At 39.8% G+C, this 23,171-nt stretch overlaps 1 protein-coding gene across 1 annotated transcript; it reads left to right on the forward strand.

Moving 5' to 3' along the window:
* The first annotated feature begins 4,591 nt into the window (after positions 1–4,591).
* Positions 4,592–4,948, forward strand: LOC147331169 (natural killer cells antigen CD94-like). Its single transcript, XM_086294092.1, has one exon. The coding sequence runs from the start codon at positions 4,592–4,594 to the stop codon at positions 4,946–4,948; it is 357 nt and encodes a 118-aa protein (XP_086150218.1).
* The last annotated feature ends 18,223 nt before the right edge of the window (positions 4,949–23,171 follow it).

The following is a 23,171-nucleotide window of genomic DNA, read 5'->3' on the forward strand; positions in this document are numbered from 1 at the left end:
TCTTTCCTTTTCTTTGTTTTTACTTGATATATGAATAGAAACATTTCATAATTTAAAATTCACAACCCATACTTTTTTTTTTTTAAAAAAAGCAGAGTTGTTTTTAGGAGACTTGACATTTATTGTAACGCATATCTGCCTATCTCTAACCTTGTGGAAATCTTAAAACAAGGCTTACCTCCTTACTTTCCTTTTGGTGTGTCTGCTTTTTTATCTCTCCAAGTTGAAACTTAACAGACTCTACATATCCCTCTGTATTATAAGTAATACAACACGTATCCACACTGGAATATTCACAAACATTTCGGAAATAATGGAAATAATCAACGACTGGATTAAGGACTTGCATACTCCAGACACGTGTAACACACATAAGCTTTAGTGCAAACTAATGGATGGCGCAACAAAGAATGTGATTTTTAAGATATGGAGTTGTACTGTACGTCCTCAGTTTCTAGTCTCTTATTAGTAAGCTAGCTACTACACTCAAAACAATTATTCTTGGCCCTCATAAACATGAAGCGATAAAAGTAAAATGCCACTGAAATTTATAAATATACTTGGTAAATAAAAGTAAGTAAATTAATTAGATCACATTCCATTAAAATGTAAAATTTTACATTTAGTTAACAAAATTAATTGTTAGCTCAGTTTAAAACATAGTTGTTTTTTTTAGCACAAATGTCCAGTTCAGGCTTTTTAGTTTATAGGCTGTTTATATATTTACTTCCACCCACACTAAATTAGCACAAACTTGTTTTTCAATATGCATCTTGGAGGACACAATTATTTTGATTGTTACTCTAAAACTGACTATATTACAAATGTAAACATGAACAAATTTAAAAGAACATGCAAAGGAATAGGAGTTTAACAGTGGCACTGTGAATACATTATGCAAGGTTCTCAGTCATGCTACCTAAATGCAAATCAATATTTTGACTAAGGCAGTACAGAAAATAGCCTCTATGACTAAATGCTGAAGTGTAAATTTCCATAGTGAAAAACACAAATGAAACATTCAAAACATATCATTAGCAGACTGCACGGATTAATAGCCCTGAGTTTGCATGTAAGGTACAAGGAGAGAATACTTCCATCATTACACACACAAAGTTAAATACTTTTCAATCTCAAGATTGAGATGTTTTTATATTCTTCTCTTTTTTTATGTAATTTTTTGAATTATGCCGTCTCAAAAATTTATGCATGCCTTACACAACTTATAACAGAAAGCTTAATGCTAAGAAGCTGTGACTGACAGGACAGTTTCAACACCAGATACGGATTCAACTTCCCACAACGAAGGGTACAAACATGCCCCTCCTTTAGAGTTAATACCCAATGTTCTTTTTTTTTTTTTTTTTTTGTGTCCCGTTTGGATCTTTAGCCATCAGAATTGTTGTCTTAAGGCCAAGAAAGATGCCAAGCGGATTTATTTTACCAAGTGGATCATCATGGCCTTGCCATATTGGTCCATTTGATTGACCTTTATTATAATTATGAATTTATTTTATTTTCAGTTGCTACAAACGTGACAGACATGACTGGGGGATAGGACAGGGAGAAAGAATGAAAGAAAGAGAGGGAGAGAAAGAAAACCAAAGGGGAGAAGAGACGGTGAGAAGGGGGGGAAGAAAAAAAAACAAAAAAAAAAAAAACAAAACACCTGGGTCACCTGTATGGAGAAAAAAAACAGAAGAGAAAGCAAACAACAAAGAGCAACATAATAAAAAAATGGCACCATCACAATAAACTAGCTAGCAGTAGATATCAGTAGATACTAAATAATAAACGATATTGTGCAGCACGCAAGATAGACAGCGCACAATGTGCTTTGAGGCAGCAGCCAAGAAAGCTGTAGTCCGCGTCTGTGAATACCCGTGTGTACACCTGTGTGCATACCTGTGTGGATCAGCATGCTTGCATTCCAAAGGTTTCTCCATGTAACGATCTGCTATGGAGTGTGGGGGGGCCACAGCCCCGTCCTCCAGGGTATGAAGCAGGTATGGAAGAGATCAAAACTCCAGACATCCAGAGGCCCCCAGAACACAAGAGACCAAGGAAGACCAACAGAGGGGCAGCCGCGCCACTGTCCCAGTAAGAGCTGAGGAGAGTCCCAGATGAGGGCTCACTCAGCAGCCGCGGAGCAGAAGCCAGGGGGAGTTGCAGTGACGCGCCCGTGAGCTCCGCCGGCAGCCAGCTGTGCCTGAGTGACCGAGCCCCAGGCCGAGAGGCCGGGGGCACCCCACCCCCGAAGTGGCCCGAGCGAGCCCCAGGCTCCAGGCCCCGATAAGCGGCCGTCAAGGAGTGAGCCGGTGTGTACCCGGACGCCCACCCCTACACACAAAGAACCACCAACGCACCGACACCTGAGGGAGTCCGCCACTGGCAGGGGAAGTGGTGGTGGGTGGAGATAGGCCTCCAAACCTTGGAGGGCCTAAGATGTCCCCAGAGAGGTGGCGCCTGACACCCAACCTGACATATAGACACAGACATACAGGCACACACAGACACAAACATCCATTCCCTCATGCTCTCATATGCACTTACTCCACACTCAACCAACGTGGAGACAGACATAAAGAGACGCTGTGCACACGATCACACTCCCCAAGCGTACTCTACGAACCGGGTCTAGGTACCCTTGCCCCTGGAGGGGGGAACTGCACCCAGACCCAGGTGGTGTTACCCTTTTCCCTGCGGTGGGGGGAGGCAGACCGCCCCGACTCCGCAGCAGCGGGGAGGCCCCACACTCCAGACCGCAGTCGGACGGCCAACTCCTCCACCTAGCCCTCCCGCTCCAGCAGGCCGCAGAGAACGGGGGTGAGAGAAGACTCCAAACCTCCCTCCACCCGCTCATTGTAGTGTTGATGCATGTGTGTTCTAAGGTGCAATTAAAACCCAGGAGGGCATGGAGCTACCTGCCAGAGAGCAGCAGGTAAGCGCATGGTCCCTCCTGCTAGCCCTCAATGTCTAAGTGTATTTAAAATTGAGAGGTGGGCAACGACGCCAGGGGTGAGGTGTACACCCTGATGGTAATTTGGACTCCGTGTATCGTGCCCACCCCCAAGATCCTATATGTATGTGTAATGAGAGTGTGAGTAATGTGAATGTCTAAGTTGTGGGATAAAATTGAGGCAGAGGCAGCCAGAAGGGGACAGGGGGGGGGGGGGGGGGGGGGGTAGCCTCCTCTACACCCTGGTGACACACCCCTACTCCAAGGCCCTCCATGTGTGGGTGGTTGTGGTGGAGCGGGAAGAGAGAGGCAGCTGGAGATGGGGAGGGAAGGAAGGGAGGGGCAGGTGACCCCTCCCTGGGGCCTGCTCCCCCGCTGACCCCAGTAGGCACTCCCATACTCCACGACCCGCCAGGGAAAGGGGGCCCAGGCCCATCCAGACCGGGGCCCAGTGCAGCAGCGCCCCCCGGCCCCACAGAGCCCGGGACAGTCCACCCAACCCCACCACAGAGAAAACTGCACCCACCCCACCATCCACTCATCTTCCAGACTACATGAGACAATAGACGCCCAGGCTGAGATCTTCCTCCACCTCTCCTGTATCTCCCCCTCCTGCAGAGAGTTCCCGAGGAGAGGAAAGCTCCTGCAAGATGTGACAATCTCCCCCACCAATGTTCTTATCCAGGGTGTAAGTTAATAACACAAAATATTGCCACAATCCATAAAATCATTACTTAAAACGTATGTACATATATACATATATACATATATGTATATATTACATAACTATATTACGTAGTTTTTACGTAATACCCTTATTTGTAACTGCCCTCAATTAGTACACCTGTGTATTTTCATAACAGCCTACAATGCATTGTAATTGGATGCTTGCTGCTCCTTCAAGTTCCTTAAAACCCCTGATAGGACAAGGTCATTCCACAGAAGGGAACTCTCTTGTACACTCAAGATGAAGATAAGTGCTCTGAGATTCCTCATTCTTACAGTTCTGTTCAAATTGGCCCTTGGTATCCTCCCTGGGCACAATCATTATGTTAGCATAAAAATGACTTGGTCAGACGCCAGAACATATTAATAATAATGGATACTTTATTGATCCCCATGGGGAAATTACTTGTTTTTCTCTGCATTTGACCCATTCACTCAGTGAAGCAGTGGGCAGCCCACTAAGCAGGCGCCCGGGGAGCAGTGTGTAGGGACGGTACCTTGCTCAGGGGTACCTCAGGGTAGCCGTTCGAACCGCCGACCTTCCGATCATGGGGCGACCACTTTACCTACTGAGCTATCCCTGCCCCATATTGCAGAGAGCACTACACTGATCTGTCTTCAATCAACAATCAGGAAGAAGAAGATGCACTGCTTCAACTTTTTTCACTTGTTCATTCAGATTCAGAGGAAAAAGATGATGCATCACTTCAACAAGACAGTTGGATTGGCCTCTACAGTGATGACCATGACACTTGGAAGTGGTCAGGAGGAACAAATGCATCTTTCTTCAACTGGACAAAAGGGCATGATGCAGCTGCAAACACAAAATGTGTTGTATTCAGTCAAGCTGGCTGGCTTAAAAACAACTGTGAGAACAAATTCAGCTTCTTCTGTTTTCACAACAACATGGTGTTGGTGAAAGAAAACAAAACGTGGGAGGAAGCACTCGATCACTGTCGCAGCCAGAACATGGAACTGGTCAGTTTACTTTCTAAGACAGCACTTGTTCAAGTCCTGCAAACAAGCAAGGCAACGGAGACTGACCATGTGTGGATCAGCCTGCGCTACCTAGCTGGCACCTGGCTGTGGGTGGATAGGGCCATTGACGACCAGCAGTCTAGAATCCCACAGGAGCTGCCTCAGTGTCCCACCTGGATTCACCGTTGTGCAGCCTTCTCACTGAGCAAGCAGCGTTTGGACAGCTGGGACTGTGCAGACAGGCTGAACTTTATCTGCTACTGTAAACCTTTCCATCTGTTGTAGGATAAACTGTGTCAGTGCAGTGTGATATACATATAATCTATACTACGAAATCACATATCAGCTCATATAGATATATCTATGACTTTACAAACATAAATGGATTATGTTGTTCTAAAATGTAATGTGCATGTAAATTGTGATGACAAAATAGTCATCAAAGTCAGTTTCAATACTTACTAAATTCCATGAAATATACGCCGATAGTTGTTTGTTGTTCTGTTCTTTTGTCTGTTTATGTGTTGTAACAAAAGACATTCCAGATTTTGGGATAAATAAAGTATATCTTCTCCTGTTATGTTGCCTTACCACAATTGCTTGCTTAGTATTTACTTTTTTTAAATTACCAACAAATTAGAGGAACTGGGAATGGAGGAAGATTATTTCTATAAGTATATCTAGGGCTACTTTGAAAAAGATCCGTAATAAAGCTCTGGCCACTTTGAATCCTATCTGTATTTATGCTACTGACTCAATTAAATGCTGATAGTACAAAATTAAACTTCAGCAAAAATTTTCATACTCATTTTGTCAAAGTCACAGGAAGACACATGAGAAAGGCAAATAAGTTGCATGTGGGTCTGGAGCCACACATTTAAGACCTTAAACAAACAAGTAAAATAAACTACTTCTTTGTATTCTTTAAAGTTATTGAACACTCCACCACAAAAACTGATGACTTTAAATGTGCAGTAAAGTGACAGGACAGTTCCACTAACACTAGCTCATTTAATATTTTAATGCTTGTATAATTTTCAACTGGACTCTATGAACAATTCATGTAAAAGTAACACAATTTTTAAGCTTGATAGAAAATGCCCCCAAAACAGTTCAATCCCAGATGAGACCAGATTGAGGAAAATGGTATCTGAGAGATAAGTACATATTTCTATCTGTATCGTCACATTCGCATTCAGTATATTAAGACAAAAGAAAATCAGTGACTATTGAAATTTTATGTACAAAGGCAGAAAAATACACAATTTCAGACTCACTACTTGATGTCTTCTCATTATTTGATCTTAATGGGTAACACAGATAGCTGGAAATACTATCCGTTCAGCATGAGCTTGGCTCGGCGTGCACTGAGCTTTAAAATCACAACCTCGGATAAAAACAAAACAAAAAACATGTGCCATATTATACTATGTAGTTTTTCATTTAATTAAAAAAAAAGTCAAATTTCAAAAGTAGTGCATGAAAAACTAAGTACACCTCAAGATTCAACAACTTATAGAACCACCTTTTGCAACAATAACACTTTACCTTTTCTCTAGGACTTTTAACAGTCTTGCACATTGTTGTGTAATGGTCTCACATTTAATGTAGAAGACTTTCATATATAGAGGAGTTCGTGGTTACCTGACTGACTGTAAGTTGCCTGGACCTTTAGTATCACTGAGGTATAAAAAAATGTTGCCAGGCTATTCATGTTATATAAATTTGACATAAAAATGACAGTTGCTTTAGTGATTTAGACTTTAGCCTAGGAAACAACAAAACCCCTTTAACTGAACACTGGTCACAGTTTAATTGCTTTAGACTGACAAATATTTTTCTGTTTTTATGGTTGCATTAATGCACTGCTGATGTTTTTTTTAACATATTCAATATTTTTCTGTACTTTCCATCTGCATAGGAAAAAGTTCAATTTTTATTTTAATTAATCCACCTATTACTTAGCTGAATTTTTATATGCAGTTTTTGTGCAAAAAAAGTCCAGTGTTAGCCTTGCAGTATGCTTACACATTTACTTCCATCTATAATAAATTGCCAAAAACATATTTTATCCCTAATGTTATCGCAGTCAATACAATAGTATTTGACAAAAATGGAATAACTAAAATTCTTATTTTTCTTCCTGTTATTAAGAAGAAGAAAAAGAATTCTAGTTATTCCATATTGATCAAATTCTTCAAAATAAAGGCAATGAAAGGAGTTTAACAGTGGTCCTGTGATTACATTATGCAGGGTTCTCAGTCATGCTACCTAATGAAATGCAAATCAATATTTTGACTAAGGCAGTGCAGAAAGCAGCCTGCATGACTAAATGCTGTAGTGTAAATTTTCATAGTTAAAAGCACAAATGAAAAATTCAAAACATTTCATTAGCAGACTGCATGGATTAATAGTCCTGAGTTTGCATGTGAATTACACGGAGGGCAACACAAAACACACTATTTTCAATCATTTTCAGTCTCACCAGTTTTTTTTCTGTTAAAATTGAATGTTTTTTTTTTATTTATCTAACACGTTTATGTTTTCTGAAAAGTTAAGGGAAGGCCAACAGAGTTTTAGAAACCTGATGTCTGCAAATCAGCTTAATGCTGAGAAGTTAACCCTGGTTGACAGGCTAGTATCAACATCACATTCGAATCCGAGAACCAAAATCTGCGTATTAAAAAACAAACAAACAAACAAAAACTTCTGAGCAACTAATTAATGCCATAATTTCCCACAGAGAGGGCAGAATGATACCAATTTTTTTCTATTATCAGTCCTGAATGAGTAGCACAGATGACTGGGAAAATTTCAAACAAAGTCAAACCCCTTATAATCATTAGTTAATACTTTCCATGCAGCCTTATTTGTGAATGCCATCAATTAATTTCAGTACACCTGTGCATTTTCATACCAGGCTAAAATGAACTCTGATTGGATGCTTGCTGCTCCTTCAAATGCTTAAAGTCCCCAACAGAGTTAAGTCATTCCACAGTAAGAAACTAACATCCACTCAACATGAAGATAAGCACTCTCAGATTGCTTATTCTTATGGGTCTCTTCAAGATGACCCTCTGCACCTACTTTGGTACTAATTATTATGTCAAAGGAAAAATGACTTGGTCTGACGCCAGAAAATACTGCAGAGATGAATATACTGATCTGTCATCAATCGGTAACCAGTATGAAGAGGAATTATTCAGCAGTTACATTTCCTCTTTGCCATCGGGACAAAAATTGTACTGGATTGGTCTCTACCAGGATGACAGTGATAACTGGAAGTGGTCAGGGGGGACAAATGCATCTTTCTTCAACTGGGATCCACAGGACCCTATAGATCCTAATAACAGATGTGTTGTAAAAAACCAAGCTGGCTGGCGTAAAAAGAATTGTGAGAACAAATTCTCCTTCTCCTGCTTTAAGAGCCACCTGGTCCTGGTGAAAGAAAACAAGACGTGGGAGGAAGCACTCGAGCACTGTCGTATAAAGGGCATGGAACTGTTCAGCTTGCGCTCATATTCTGATCTGATTCAAGTCATGGCGACAAGCAGAACAGCCGAAATCAACAACATGTGGACCAGCCTCCGCTACCTAGCTGGCAGCTGGCTTTGGGTGGATCGTATCCTTGCTGATCACCAGGCCAAGAACCAAAACGAGATGCCTCAGTGTCCCACCTGGACTCACCGCTGTGGGGCCCTCTCACTGGATGAGCAGCACTTGGTCAGCTGGGACTGTGCAGACAGACTCAACTTTGTCTGCTACAATGGAGCTTGAATATTTGCATAAATGTAATGCTGTATTTTGCTACACATATAATCTTTAATATAAAATGCATATTTGCGTTGATAACGATATATTCAAGTCTTTGCAAAAAGATAGATAGCAATCATTATTGTGAAGTGTTTTTGATCCAACTGTAATGCACATATAGAATCTAGAATTTCCCTTATATAAAATTAAATAGTTAACTACCTTTATTCTAGGACCTTCCATTGTTTTCTTTCCTCATCATGTTAATTACTTCCAAAGATATTCAAAAAAGATTGTTATGTTCAAATAGATAATAAACACTCTTAAAAGACACTGTATGTTTTTTGTGACGAATTTAACAAAACGCTAGACATGACATGTTACCTTCTGCTCGTTTCTTGGTCCGTGGTACCCTGAAGATGGTATACTTGGTATCTCAGATGAGAGAAAATCCACCGATAGTCTAGCTCATAAGCTTTTTTTAATGTATTTCTGATATATTCTCATTTCATTTGAGTTAGTTTTGCAAATACACTACATTTTAGTTGATGTTTCAGTGCTTTCTTATTTTTAGTTCGGTTTACTAAAAGTTTAAATGTAGCTTTAGTTAACAAGTGACCTGACAGTGTCCAGATACACTGGAGAGCGGGCTTGCATGTGTGAAAAGCCTGACTTCATATGTGTTTTAATGTGCAGCCACAGCAAATTAACCACTGCTGTCATTCTGATGTGACCTTTATCAGCCCTTGTTGTTACATGCTGACAGCCCTTACATGCCTACTGTAATGGTTCACTTACCCAGCCTGCCGGGCTTCACTCCTCCATTGTCTGTGCTGCTGCTGTAAAGCCGTGAGGGTGGAAAGGTTAGTGGAGTGTTGGCTGGCAGCAGATCAGCAATGACTCTAAAGAAGACCACATCAGTCCATCATTGCACATATCAAAACACGTTACTTAAAATCTCTCATTCTAGCTCGCAGTCAAACCCAAAGTTTATATCCTCTTTGATTTAGTTTAATTTAGTTTAGATTTAAAGAAGCTACAATAAATTAGTTTGTGTTTGATGTCTTTGTAATTTAATGTGACAGTTGTCCTATAAACATGACACAATGTGCAAAACCAACCTATATTTTCCACTCTGTGGATGACCTAACAGGGGATGAGAAACCAGGACCAGTAGTCCCTTTGGTGGGCCAAAGTGTTCAACCTGTTCCACTATATAGAAGAAAATGTGCAATAATTGCAAAGAAGGAATATATAAGTTTGTATGTAGGTGTGTACGTATTTTGTGTTGCAAGTTGGTAAGAATAGTGACATCAATAGAGTTACTGTAAGAACTGCAAACTATATGTTGAGCAGGAGTCTGAATCATCACCACAGTTTTACTCACTTCTTACTGACAAACACATCAGCGATGTTCTGTAGACCATAGTGGTTACACTGATGAGCATCTCTGTAATGACTTTAGGTCATAAAGCTAAAAAGGGAACTTATTTTTCTAAAGAAACCCCAGGCTGCTACGGATAGAATGAATTAATTAAATGTGAATGTTTTCAGATTGTACTTAATCTTCTGAACATTTAAAGAAAGCAAAACTATTTATTTTTTAGGTTATTGGACAGTAGTTTCAGTGTTCCCATCTACAACAGATCAAAACTGAAATCAGTTTGATACCACTGAGCTAGCCTTTCAGATGATAGCTGTGTCTCCATCTACTGGGAATTTGTCCTTCAGTCAATTATCATGCTGCTCTTAAACAAGAACTTATATCAAACTTAGAGAGGTTGTATTTAAACCACATAGCTGCCCTGGTAACACTGCTGAGACTAAAACAGATTTGTTCTCTTACAAATTAATAATATTTTTCACTTTTTCTCAAAAACAAGAACATAATTCGGAAGGTGTAATAAAAATCAAAATAACCGAGTCTAATCAAACAGCTACCACTTTAAACATACATACCAGGATGGCTTTGTTTGTCTGTGTAAGAGTGGGATCTTTAATTACTTTAATAACTAGTCTCAGCTGCCATAAATATCCCACCAAAACATAAGCTACATGACAAAACAATTACCGTAAAGTGCAGTGAAGTAAAGCAGTGAATCACGTCAGAGTAATGGTTGCTACGGGATTTGTGACGTTTACCGCCTAAATTAGAATTAATGTCTTCTTCGGTCTGATAATAACCGAACTATACAAACTGCAGTAGCTCCAAAGGCAGATACAGAATCACACAGTCTATGGTTTTGTTTTTACCATTTGAGCAGCTCCTTGCCCGAATCTTGGTATAAAAAAATATAGCATGTTTATAGGATAGAAGTCATCTGTTACTCACAAAAGATGTATAGTGAATGTCTAGAATTTCACTTCTGATATAGTATAATGCACCCATAAAAATAACCTCACGGTACCAAGTCACTATTTCATGAATATGGTGCCATCTATCGTGACACAATGCTCATTGCAATGTAGACGATTGTTTTTTTGTTTTTTTCTTGTAACCTTACAACTTACTGCAGGATCAGTTGTGTTACAAAACATTTTAGGAGGTCCCTTTACGAAGAAGAAAAAAGGGGTGGGAGGGGTGGCTTTAGTCTTATTAAGAGAGTACTTCAAAACACAAGGCCATTAAATTAAGCATTCTATATAATTTGATGTGGATGTTAATATAACTTCGTCTGTGTGTAGCAGCTATGAAATATATTACTTAAAATGATCATGGTTCATATCTTTTTAGCCATTTAAAATGTAAGCAATTATTGCCTGATAAAGTATAACCCAAGTCCACTTTCGTGCGACATTAGCGGGAGTAGGGCAGAAGAAAACAATTTTTGAAAAGCTATATAATTTATAGAAATGCGCCCCACCCCCCAAAGGTAAAGTGTACCAGCGATTTCTACTCTTTATATCTAACATGATAAATATCCTTTATATATTCTACTTGCTGTTTTCATTTTTTTTCGTAACAGCCTCTCGTCACGACATCTGGTATCTGCGTCAGTGGGAGGTAGTTTACGGTAAAACGGCGACCATTACCATGTGATTTCACCGATGTTTGTAAACATGCGTCAGCCACATGTGATTCTGGCGATGAGGAAAGAGTCTCCAGCCGCTTGGCCAATCAGTAACCGGGGGAGTGTCAGGGGCGGGGTTCTCGTCTTGCGCTATGGAAAATCGTTAGGGGAATACACTGTGATAACGCGCGCTCTGAGATTGATAATGGCGACAGTAACGTCGAAACCTGAATCAGATGGACTGATCGTTCAGCGAGGACCGGGTCTGAGTGCCACCGGCCGGGAAGTGAGTGACACTCCTTCGCCACGGGAGGAAGACAGGCTTGGGATAAACACGTAAGTTATTTATGCTATTACATGGCCAAAGCGACATAATACTGCGTATGTTGCGTAGAGAATACCACTATGTAATTCATAACCACTGGATTGCTGGATGAAAAGGTAAGAATAAAAGCCCAGGGGTGCTATCATGAGAGTGTAAAGAATGACGAAAGAAAATAAAAGTCTTGCTTTCACAGTCTTATAGGCTAGGGCGCGGAGGCTTGATGGCAAAAAGCGGTTTTAAACACTTTTGTAAAATCACGGTGCTTCATCATCGATATGACAACAGGTAAATTAAACTGCGTCAGCGCGAACTCCGACAAGCCACTTGAAATCCAGTGGGAATTTCCGCTGCGATGGTTGAACGTGCTGCGAAGGCATAACAGCGTAGTTGAGCTCATTCCGAAACTTGACTTGTGACTGTTTTTAACGTTAAAATGAGGATGTAAACAAAGCGTGGTGTCGACAGGGATGGCGTGTCAAGGAAGAGCTCGGAATAGGATGCTGCGCAAGAGATGGATAGTGCGTAATCCTGTTGTGGGAGAGGACGATGTTACGCAGTTCGTATTGGCACGATCATTAAACAGCCAGTGGCCTCATTTTTCATTGTGTTGTCATCATTAAAGTGCAGTTTTGAATAAAGACTAACGTACATATACGTGTTGTGCTCTTATTTGTGGGATTTGAGAGGAAATAAAAACTTGAGCGTTTAGTAAGCAACACAATGGTGACGCAGCTTGATTTGTGGGTTAGGTATCAAGCAACATTTGCTGCGTCACAGAGATCCCAGGAGGTCCTTAATAGTAACCTGGGAGTGTGCACTTGATCTTTCAAAAACAAGCTGTATGTCCAAAACATAGGGGGTGCTATTGAGTAATACAATAGCTGGCAATATTATTTGCTGTGCAGAGATGTTGACACACAGGTATTTTTCCTCTCGAATGACCACTCGGTGTTTTTCCTCTATCTCTGGGGCCTACTAAACCCTACGCTATATTGGTGGCATGGTCAAAGATAACCGGATTATAAAACTTAAATAAATTACTCACAGCCTTAAGCTGCTAGTCATAGTTTTGCAATCTTCGCTGTTACTGTAAATTGGAGCCATTTAGCAGATTTGTCACACTTTACTAGAGCTTGTAATGTACCCCTGCCAGAGCACAATAGGACACTGACACGCTTGATGTGATAACAGCGTTGTTGCTGTTGGCACTGAGGCGGCTGGTCACTCCTACCTTCCTTATGACCTCAGTGAAGGAAGGTGTGGTCCCTCCTACTGCTAACCTGTCAAAGGGACAGAAGATAAGGTGCTTCGTTGCCTCTCAGAGACCAGGTGAAAATGAGACACACAGGCAGAGCAAACATCATCCTGTCAAGTGGATTTGTTCACTCAATGGGTGAATCAGCAGTAGCCTCATGAGTTGCGAAACCACTGACAGGGAAATGGAAAGTGAGAGGAAGACAAAGAAGGGGAGGGGACCTTTTGAACTTTAATTATGTGTACTGAATAGAAACTTGACTCCCTAGGGAATGTCATTATGGTCGTTTTAAAACTGAGGTAGAAGTTACGGGAGAAAGCACAATCTGATCACCAAAGGAGGAGGGTCGGGGTGGCCTCACAGCAAAACATCACAAAGGCTCATTTGCATTATCTTGAAAATATGATTCAAGTAATATATTCTGAATTAGGTTTTAAAGGCTGCCAGAGGTCATTCGAATATTCTTCTCTGGTGTGAGAATCAGGCCCCGTGTAGTCGTAATGTTTACCACGTCTTAAAAGGCTGACCAGCAGAAGCGACCCACTTTCACAGACAAGGAAACGTGACCTCAATAGTTACTTTGCAATTCTTTTGGGGGGAGGCGATGGCTCTCAAGTCAAACAAACAGAAGCCTGCAACCCAGTTTTATTCAGACGTCGTGGAGAAATTTCACAACAGAGAGGTTACCAAAAACTACTACAAAACAATCCCTCTTTTAGAGCCGGAGCAAATGCAATTCAGCTGATTCGGCTGGTCCAAAAATGGATGCGGCAAAGAGGTGCTTTTCAAAGACGAGAGAGGCCGTGTGAATCCATTGACGGATGTGTTTACAGCAGGGGTCCAGCATCACCTGTAGCCCACATAAGCCTTCAGAGAAAATAGTGAGCGACCCACTGCCTCTTAAAACAGATCCCTCCTACACACAGATTACAGAATAGGAGGTGGCACAGAGCCGAGAGATGACAGTGCTAAATTTAAACTTGGAGCACTGCTGGCCTTGCCAGATGATGATGTATTAATAGATAAGTGTGAGGCAGCATTCATTTGCAGGTATTGTTAGCTGCTAGTACCTAATGTGCTGTGAAAGAGGCAAAAACAGCTGGAACCCACAAGTCTACAGGCACCTGCCATCATTAAATGCCTCCATATTTCTTGTTTTTAACTACTGTAAATACTTACGATTATTTGTGTTTTTCAGTATTTTTGTCCAAAATAACTTATCAGCAGGGAACACTAACCTGGTTTCACCTCTCTCAGAAAGTGAAATCTAATTTGTTTTTACAGCCATGTTTAAAATATTTTAAATCTGTGTATACTTTTCTCTCTACTTGTTTAACTCATAACCCCACTCTTGTTACCACCATGACATCAGATATTTCCCATCCCAACAAGAAGAGTAGGAGCCAGGACAACGTGATAAAGTGTAAATCAAGTCTTCCGCCTGTGGCGTTCCCATTTATTCCCACCAATTGTGCAGCAGATCCAATAAACAAAGTGTCAGGCTCATCTGAACGCGTTACGGCTCTAACCTCTCTAAACATTTTTCAATTTGTTGCTCTGAAGTGAAGGTGATGCAACATAGGAGGAGACATCCAAGTTTTATAAGATCCAAATATTTGGAACTGTTAGGACATTGTCTGTACAGGAAAAAAAATCAACAGCAGATGAGGTCTAATAGTTCCAGACAGGTATCATGTGATTCTTTTTTCCTTTTTTTTTTTTTTGCCTCAGCTCCTTTAATGGCAGTAAATCAAAAAGCAGTGAATGTCAACTTTAAAGTCAAATTAAAGTAGCTCTCCAATGTGTTGTGTACTCCACATATATACATTCACGTCTGTGAACCAAAATATTCTGTAGGTTTATTTTAAGCAGCCCAATTGTTAAGGGTGTTTCAAAAACACATCACCTCGATGAGTTTGCCCCTCTCACTCCCGATAAATTAGGACCTCTAATCTGTAAGAGGATTAACCACCTTCCCTGTTTACACGTGCACACAAGTACACAACCCCTCCCCCCACTGTCACACGCACACGGTGTCACACATATGTAGGCATTCGGCATTCATTTTACGTCACCTGCTCTAATTTGGCCCAACCCAGTGTCTCTCTCTGTGACACATTAACAGTCTGCTGAGATTGGGATTGTGTGTGTATCGATATATCCACACACACGCACTGGGACACAGTTATGTTACCTGTAATCCTTTTTTAAAGCAGTTTGCCTATGATTGTAAAGGTAAAGGTGGTGATTGCATGCATCTTGATATTGTGATTCAAATTAAACCACTAGTTGCGTAACTCAAACCGGAGTGATGCGCCTTTAACAAGCCGTAGATGGTCAGGTGACTTGGCAGGGGGAAAAAAACTGCTTCGATGCTGAAAGCAGCTTCTGCACACACAATAGATGGCGAAAAGAGCTTGTAGTAAAAAGAACAAGCGATCAGGACAGACGTAGATACAGAGTTCAGGGCTAGTACTGTGGCGTGGGAGGAGTCAGAATAAACAGGGCAAAGACGGATGAAAGGAGTGTCGCGGCCTTTAGACTACACTGTCTGCCTGAGTTACTCCTGAAGCTGGTACTGTATTCATGTAAATACCGTGAGTTCCTGTCAAAACCAATAGCTTTGCATTTTGTTTGGACACAAATATATATCTGCATAATAGCACTTGCCGCCATATATTCCCTATTGTTTTTTTTTTTACAAGTGCCAGTATAGTACAACTGCTTTTGTTTGTGAATACAAGACATTAAACTACAAGTGAGGAGGATTAGAGATTCACTGACAGGGAAATTATGCCTGAAAAACACATGATGGTTTTGGGATTAGTTTCTACGTCACATTTTCCCATCAGCAGAACGCAGTGAGCTGATATAGTGCAGGATCATGCCAGCCTTTTCATGCTCGACCCACATATAGAACGTGGTGAGTTTTCACTTTATTTGTCTTGGTGTTGTGCTGTATTTCCAGCAGAAACCAGGAGCAGCAACAGAGAAAGTCTCAAATGAGTTCCCTATGGACATTATGTACTCTGCATACCTTATAGGGATGAACAATAGGAGTTCTTACTAATGAATACTTACCTATTTCAGGACCTATTTTTCCCATTTTGCACCACAGTCAACTCCACTTGGACCAAGAGCAGGACTGGATGCCTGAGGCAGACCCAGGAGAGGCCACAGTATCCTATTGTGCATTACAAAGAAGTCCACAGGGAGCTGCAGCGATCTATTTTTCCACAGTATGATTCATCGACAATTTTTGTTAGAGTTCGTTACTGGTGCCAAGCTGCTACTGTGCCCTTTATTACATTGAGATCACCTGATGCTCTCCTAATGCAAGATACTGAGCTGCTGTGTCATCCTGAAGTGTTCTGTCCATCAATCATTTTGTTGCTCTCAGTGTCTGAATCTTCCTGAGTCTGGAGTTCTTATTTAAATTTGTCTCCACTTGGAAAGTTTTAATTCTAAAGTAGCGACTTTTTAGCTTGAATCTTTGAACTTAAATCAAATGTGTCTGTAGCACATGTTGCACATATTCAGTAAGCTGTACTTAGCATAAAGAGTCAGTTTCATCATAAATAAGGAAAACAGTTCTATTTTTTGTTTCAAAGTCATTATCTAAAAGTTAAAGGGATGTCCATCAAAAATGCTTTTATGTAATTTCAGCACCACAGCACGAGTTCTCCTTCTGAAAAAGCCACAGATCAGTGCCTTAAAAAAATGTTTTTCTCCATAATGTAGTCAAAACAAAAAGCTGTCATTCGTGAAACTAGTGTTACTGCCATTTCAAAGGGCATCATTAATTACATTGGGCAGGTGGCTATGACTTCAGGAAAGAACATCTGCCTAATGGGAAATTTAATTAGTATTATTTTTATTTGTACACAAATCAAATTTACTACCTTGTGGGCTGAGGTGCTTTGACAGTATTAGAACAAATCAGTTGCTAAAATGAAAATTCAGCATGTTGATGAACTTCATTGTCGTCTCATTCTCAAACACAAAATGTGCCAGAAACTCTGCTTTGATTTTGTGTTCCCACAGACACTGGACAAATCAACTGTAAAATGATGTGCTCAAAGTGGTTACAGCAGTGTTTCTATTTATTTTATTTTATTTTCTAATTTCAGATGAGGACATGCCTTCAGACAATGGATTCTCTCAAAGTTATCCTCCCCAGGGAACTGGTTTCAGATGGTGTCTTAGAGTACAAAATCCCATCTAGCACCATTTGAAATCGGTGTTCTTGAGTGGGAACACACTTCGGGAGTGATGTCACTGAACCATATTCTTCATTAGGTTGACAGAAAGTTTACTGCATTGTTTGTGTCATAAATTTAGATGTAGCTCCAGATTTCTTGTACATTTCTCCATGTAATATTCCAATCCTAATGCTCAGTAAATCAGAAAAAAACACCAGTTTGATCCCAGTTCTCTGACCACTAGACCCCCCTCTCCCCCTCTTACCAAGGCTGACCGTTTTCCTCTGGTGTTCAGAGTTTCCATCATGTCTAGCACCATTTGAAATCGGTTACAATGTGGAGGGACTATCAACAAAGATTTTGCTTCAGTTGCAGATGGAATTCCACTAGATGGCAGCATTGCTCTACAATCTCCAGAATTGTCCAGGCTTGCCAATAAAGAATTCTTGAAGCAGTATATTATTTTAGGGTCTTTGCCTTATGATATAAAGCCTGTTGAGGCAGCTGTTGTTGTGATTTGGTGTTATATTACTGAACTGAACTGACAGTGAAAGATTTTCTGAGTAACCCTGTTCATTCAGGAGACCAAGAAGAAACGTGCAGGGTGAAGCAAAACTTTTTGAAAGGATTAAAAAGGAAAAAAGACCCTTTGCCATGTTCCAGTCACTCAGCCATGTTATCTGCAAATTACAGACATGTCTTCTGAGTTTCTTCCAAGAACATAAAAAAGGGATTATATGCTTCAGTGGTTAACTGGTCCAGATGTTGTGGTATAGGGTTCATGTAGTTCTTTAAAATGTACATCTGTCCTTTAGTCATCGAAACTGTGTATTGCATTTAAATTATGCACATGACAGTTTTTCTAAACAGTTTTAGCCTGACACTAACACTATCAATATTATCTAATTATGTGTAATATATTTTGTTTTTAAACTTTTTGGATTAATTTAGTAGCAACACCATACTGTTTTTAGGGAGAGAGAAGCTCAGCATCAGCCGCTGAATCATTTTTTAATTATAGCCTACAGTTTATCCAGTGTTCATGCAGGATTTGTTTTTCTTGTTTATGAGCTTTAAGCTAAATTATTGCATGTAATCATATAATACGTGCCTGACAGACTCTCACGCGCTTCATTTACCTGGACACTAGATGGGGAACAAGAACCAGTATTAGCCTAAAACATTAAGCCACTAAATGGCAACCTTTTCACCCTCTACACCTCACGTAGCTGACATATGCATTAAAACTGGGGTCTTTTTGAATAAATTACTGAAAATTCTTAATTAAAATTTCTGAGTGATTAACCTCACCTAAGAGGGTTCAGAAATGCATAATTTGAAAAGGTTAATAGTAGGTTGCCAGGAATCAATCTAACCACTACATAAAGATTAATTTAAGTCTGTATTTACATCACAAATCAGACTAAATTGACCACTATATAGATATTCTTTTCTCGTTACCCACCTATTTACACTTAAAGAGTCATATTTCATACTATATTATGTGAAGTATCAAAACTGACATGATAAAAAAAGTGCACAGGCTGCCAATGAGAGTTTTGCTTTCTGACAACAGCTACACTCCAATTGAATTTTGCTCTTTGTAAGTATGGGGAGATACTGTCTTTAAGAATTATATCTAAAAGAGCTACAGAATGATTAATTATAGTCACTGACCAGTCAGGTAACACACTTATTACAGTTCAGTAAATGTTAGGCAGGATTTACTATTAGGTTCATGAATTACAGATCTGCCACCACCTCTAACATCCTTTGCTTATGTGGAACCACCAGCTGAAAGGTCTCCTTACTGCTTCCCAAATCCTCCTCTGACATTTTCTCTTAACCGAGAGTAACAGGGTTAGCCGCTAAGTGGTGTCATCTAACACAGCTTTTTATTGATTTCCCGCTGCTAGCCTTATCAAAAAAAGTGTGAAGTCTAGGTAAAATAAAATTGCATGAAAGAGGCTACTGAAAGCCTGTCATCCAATGGGGTAAATCTCAATTTGACCTTATTTTCATCTGTTGTGTCTGGAAAGAAGGAAACCGGGGAGATGAAGCCGTCATCAGAGTGAGTTTCTATATCAACAGCAAACAAAAACATACTTCACTTACTTTACTTCCACTATAAAGAAAAAGTGAGTCATAGGGAGTTTGTTAAACATGACGTCAGCTGCCTCATCCATTTGTGACCAAGCCCTGTTCTGTGGTCTAGTAAGACTAGTATCACTGCTTGCTTAAAATGATATAATTTGCCCCTGACCTCAGCAGCTGCAGGAAGAAAACTGACAAATGACAGATTGGTCATGGCAGACACGATGTTTAGAAGCACTGCAGTCATTTTATTACCAAGACAACACTTATGGACTAAGAAGAGAATATCGTAACCTCTTAAAAATGAGAAGTTGTTGTCATTAACTTAAAAAAACAAAACAAAACTTGGCTTGTAAAGCTTTGATTAGTCTGGAATCACCACTTGTTTACAGCATCCAATGTTAACTAACATTAGCAAGCTTCAGATATCTGTCACCAAAGCTGTTTGACAGTTTAGTTCTGTATTTATACTAATGTTAATGTTAGGGACTATTGCAAAAACAACTTGTAAGGCATTTCATCAAGCTGAGTCTGTTATCTGATGAGCGGGCTCACGCAGAGCACAAAGGCAGATGGAAACAAACAATTTCCTTTAGCCTTTACTCGCTAAAGTACAAGTCAAAATCCAAAAAAGAGGCAAATAAAGCAGAAACCTCGATGACAAAATCATATGCACCTGAAAAACTGGGAACAAAGCTAGGTGGAAAAAAGGAAAGGGGGGAAAAACAGTAAGTAAAATCAAAACAACAGACAAGAGAAAGGTTCAAAGTAAAACAGAAAGTGGTCAGAGGACAGCTGAGACAGAGATAGGAACCCTAACAGTAAGAATGAGAAAAAATATAGAAACAAATATGTAATACGGTCCAAAACAGAAAAAACAACACCTCAGAACGATGACAGCTTCTAAAGAAATTGTATTGACATTTGGCACACTAAAAGTCAGTGTGAAATGGTGGGCAAGCGTCCTCGCCCTCTGAAATCCACAAAGCTGAGCCAACTCTACTGTTAGAAAAAATATGGAGGGAGTATAACCTAGACTCCCTCTATAACCTATAACCTATGCACAAAACTCTTGGGTTGCATTTAACTGTTTAGACTGAGCATTTAACGCTGAGAATGTCCACAGTTTGTAAAAAGTTGTACAAAAGCCTTTAGAGAAAAAAATGCTTCTGATTAGAAGCAACACTACACAAAAACTATTAAGTCTCATTGTAAGTAATATAAGTACATCACAAGTGTTAATATAACTAACAGTAATGGTTTCCATATTGTTGAATGTGCTTGCAGCAAAAGCATGTAAACATTTACAGTGTGATACAGATGGTGGGGCATCCCTGTTTAACATCTGTTTTTTGTCTACTTCTCAGTCCTCAGTGGGAACCATTTATCTCGTCTTCAGCTTAAAGATTTCCATCCGCCCCACTCATGAGAACAATTTTAAAGAGGGGTTTCCTCATTCTCCTTTCCACCACAAAACAGTTATGCCGAAGCCACTCTCTAATTTCCCACCATATTTTGTGTAGCCGTGGAAGTGCTTCAGACAACACACGTGAATCATAAACAAAAGTATGCATGCCCTCTCTTCCTGTTTGGCTAGTGGTTTACTTCACAATTACACATTTTTATCAGGCTGACGTTTTGCCTTTTCTTGTTTACCTCATGTGTAAAACTGCATCATTTCCACTGTTACAGTGCTCCCACCCCCACCCCAGCTTTACCATGTTGCTGGAAAATAACTACCCAGTGCCCCTCATCCGCAAAAACATTTCCTCCCCTTTGTGTTGTGACATAATCCAAAAATTAATTATGATCTTAAGAAGTTCATGTGATGGGAGCCAGCCTAAAGCCCACTTGTCCATTTGATTTAAAACTTGCTAAATAAATGTTTGATTTTTTTTTGACAATAACATAACAAGCTTATGAACTAAAATTAATAATGTCTGAATTTCTATTATATGAACAGAAAAATAAAGAAAACTATTAGGAAACCCACAAAGAGGATGAAGAGAGATAACAGGACCACATCTTTTTTCTTCACAAACAGGACAAAAGCTCATGGAAGTCTAATGGAAAATCAAGAGGAGCTAATGGAGTTACTTTTAAGTATAACCTTATGCATAGCACATGGAACTCAGAAAGCCAGGGTTTTATCACTTCCTTCTTTATTTTTCTTTCCTGTAAATCTGCTTTGCAGTTCTTTTTAAAGATTTTCTGACAGTGACAGTTTTTTTAAGGTTTTATGACAGTGATGATACATAGTGAGCTGCTATGGGTGTGGCAGGTCAGTGGAAAAACAAAGTTAAAGAGTAGGCAGAATAAATGTTACACATTTTGGTGAGTGGAACACTTGGTCAGACACGAAAGACAACCAGCTTGTTTTCTGTTTTCACTTGTTTTTCCAACTTTCCATTCGTTTTTGTACTTCTGTATTTGTTATTTGATTGTTAAAGCTACAGAAGAGGGTCGGTAAAGTTGGCTGGTCAATATATGAAAATTAGACAGAAAACTGTTTTTGTTAACTGCACAAATGAGTATTGTTGAAAATCACAAGACTGGTGGGAATTAAAGGATCAAGGCTGGTAATTAAAGGGTAAGCCACTTTGATGACAACTAGGTGACTAAGCCTTTTAAAAGACTGGCCAATATTGTGAGTTCCTCATGCGTCATCCCTCCCCAGACGCTGGATTTGTCATCATGTTGTTAGAGGGTTTGTTGTAATATTCTGTTCAAAGGAGAAGCCCAATGAGATTCTTCACTCTTAATCATGATAGCAGCATGGCTTTAGGGGTGGTAGTATTGGTCTGAAATTGTTACAAAACTTTTGATGGATGGATGATTAAATTGTGCAAAGGCTTTAGGTGCCAGGAAACAGAATTACTTCGACAATCCAAGGAATTTTCTTTTCATTTCATATCTGTGGTTTTGTCTCAGTTGGTGGATGGTTTGCAAAAACAAACATGTCTCTGTGTTTGTTTGTTTATTTGTCCCCCAACTCCTGCTAGGAGTTAAGCAACCACACTTGTCACACATGCAAATCTGAGGCCCTTGAAGGTTCGTATCTATATCAAATCTTATATAGCATTACTGTGTTGCCTAACAACCATCTAGCAATGAGCTAAATGGGTCTGTTTCTTTATGCACTTATATAAGGATTGTCATTTTAATTTCATGAAAGTAACATCTCTTTAAAAAACAGAGTACACGTCCTATTAACTGCCTAGTAATGAGATAGAATGACAAATTTTTAGCATTTTTAGCATGTACATTTCTCCATGTAATATTCCAATCCTAACACCTATTTTTTTTCCTTACCTTCTTTTTTTTCCCTGAGTATATTAGTCGCCACCCAAAGTCCAGCACCCTGAGAGATATACGAGCAACAGAAAGAGGACAAAGTTTATTGAGTGTAAGAGCCACAATTTAAGACAAATCATGGAGCATCTGTGAATACATCAATAAGACGGCCCCTTTAGATGGCTGCTCCAGAAATGCCTCGGGCTACTGAAGACAGACAGTGATGTGTGCTATGGGGGATTGCATTTATTTAATTTTTTTTTCCTGCAGAGGCATTTTCAGTTGTTTATTTGTCACATACTGCGACTGAATGTCTCAGTGACGTGATTTTTGTTTTGCTCAACAAACAAGGGCTTCAAAGGAAGAAAAACTTTTATAGGACAAAAAATTGTTAGTTTTGTTTTTGTTACAATAAGAAAAACAGACTCCTCAGATGTATCCTTTTAATACAAAAAAGTCCAACGCAAAGTGGACATGCGACCAGTGAGAAAACCTTATAAATATAGTAAATTTCATTTTTAAGGTGTCTTATGGTGGATTGTTGTTTTTGCCAAGATTGTCAAGGTTTCTGAGA

This window comes from Aulonocara sp. 'chitande type north' Nkhata Bay, linkage group LG5 (assembly GCF_057382095.1).
Source record: "Aulonocara sp. 'chitande type north' Nkhata Bay isolate Kocher_YH1m ecotype deep benthic linkage group LG5, A_spYH_male_GT1.1, whole genome shotgun sequence".
In the NCBI taxonomy this organism is placed as follows: Eukaryota; Metazoa; Chordata; class Actinopteri; order Cichliformes; family Cichlidae; genus Aulonocara; species Aulonocara sp. 'chitande type north' Nkhata Bay.

Excerpts from the sequence above, each read along its gene's own strand:
- LOC147331169 (XM_086294092.1), top strand. The coding sequence starts at position 4,592 with ATGGTGTTGGTGAAAGAAAACAAAACGTGGGAGGAAGCACTCGATCAC.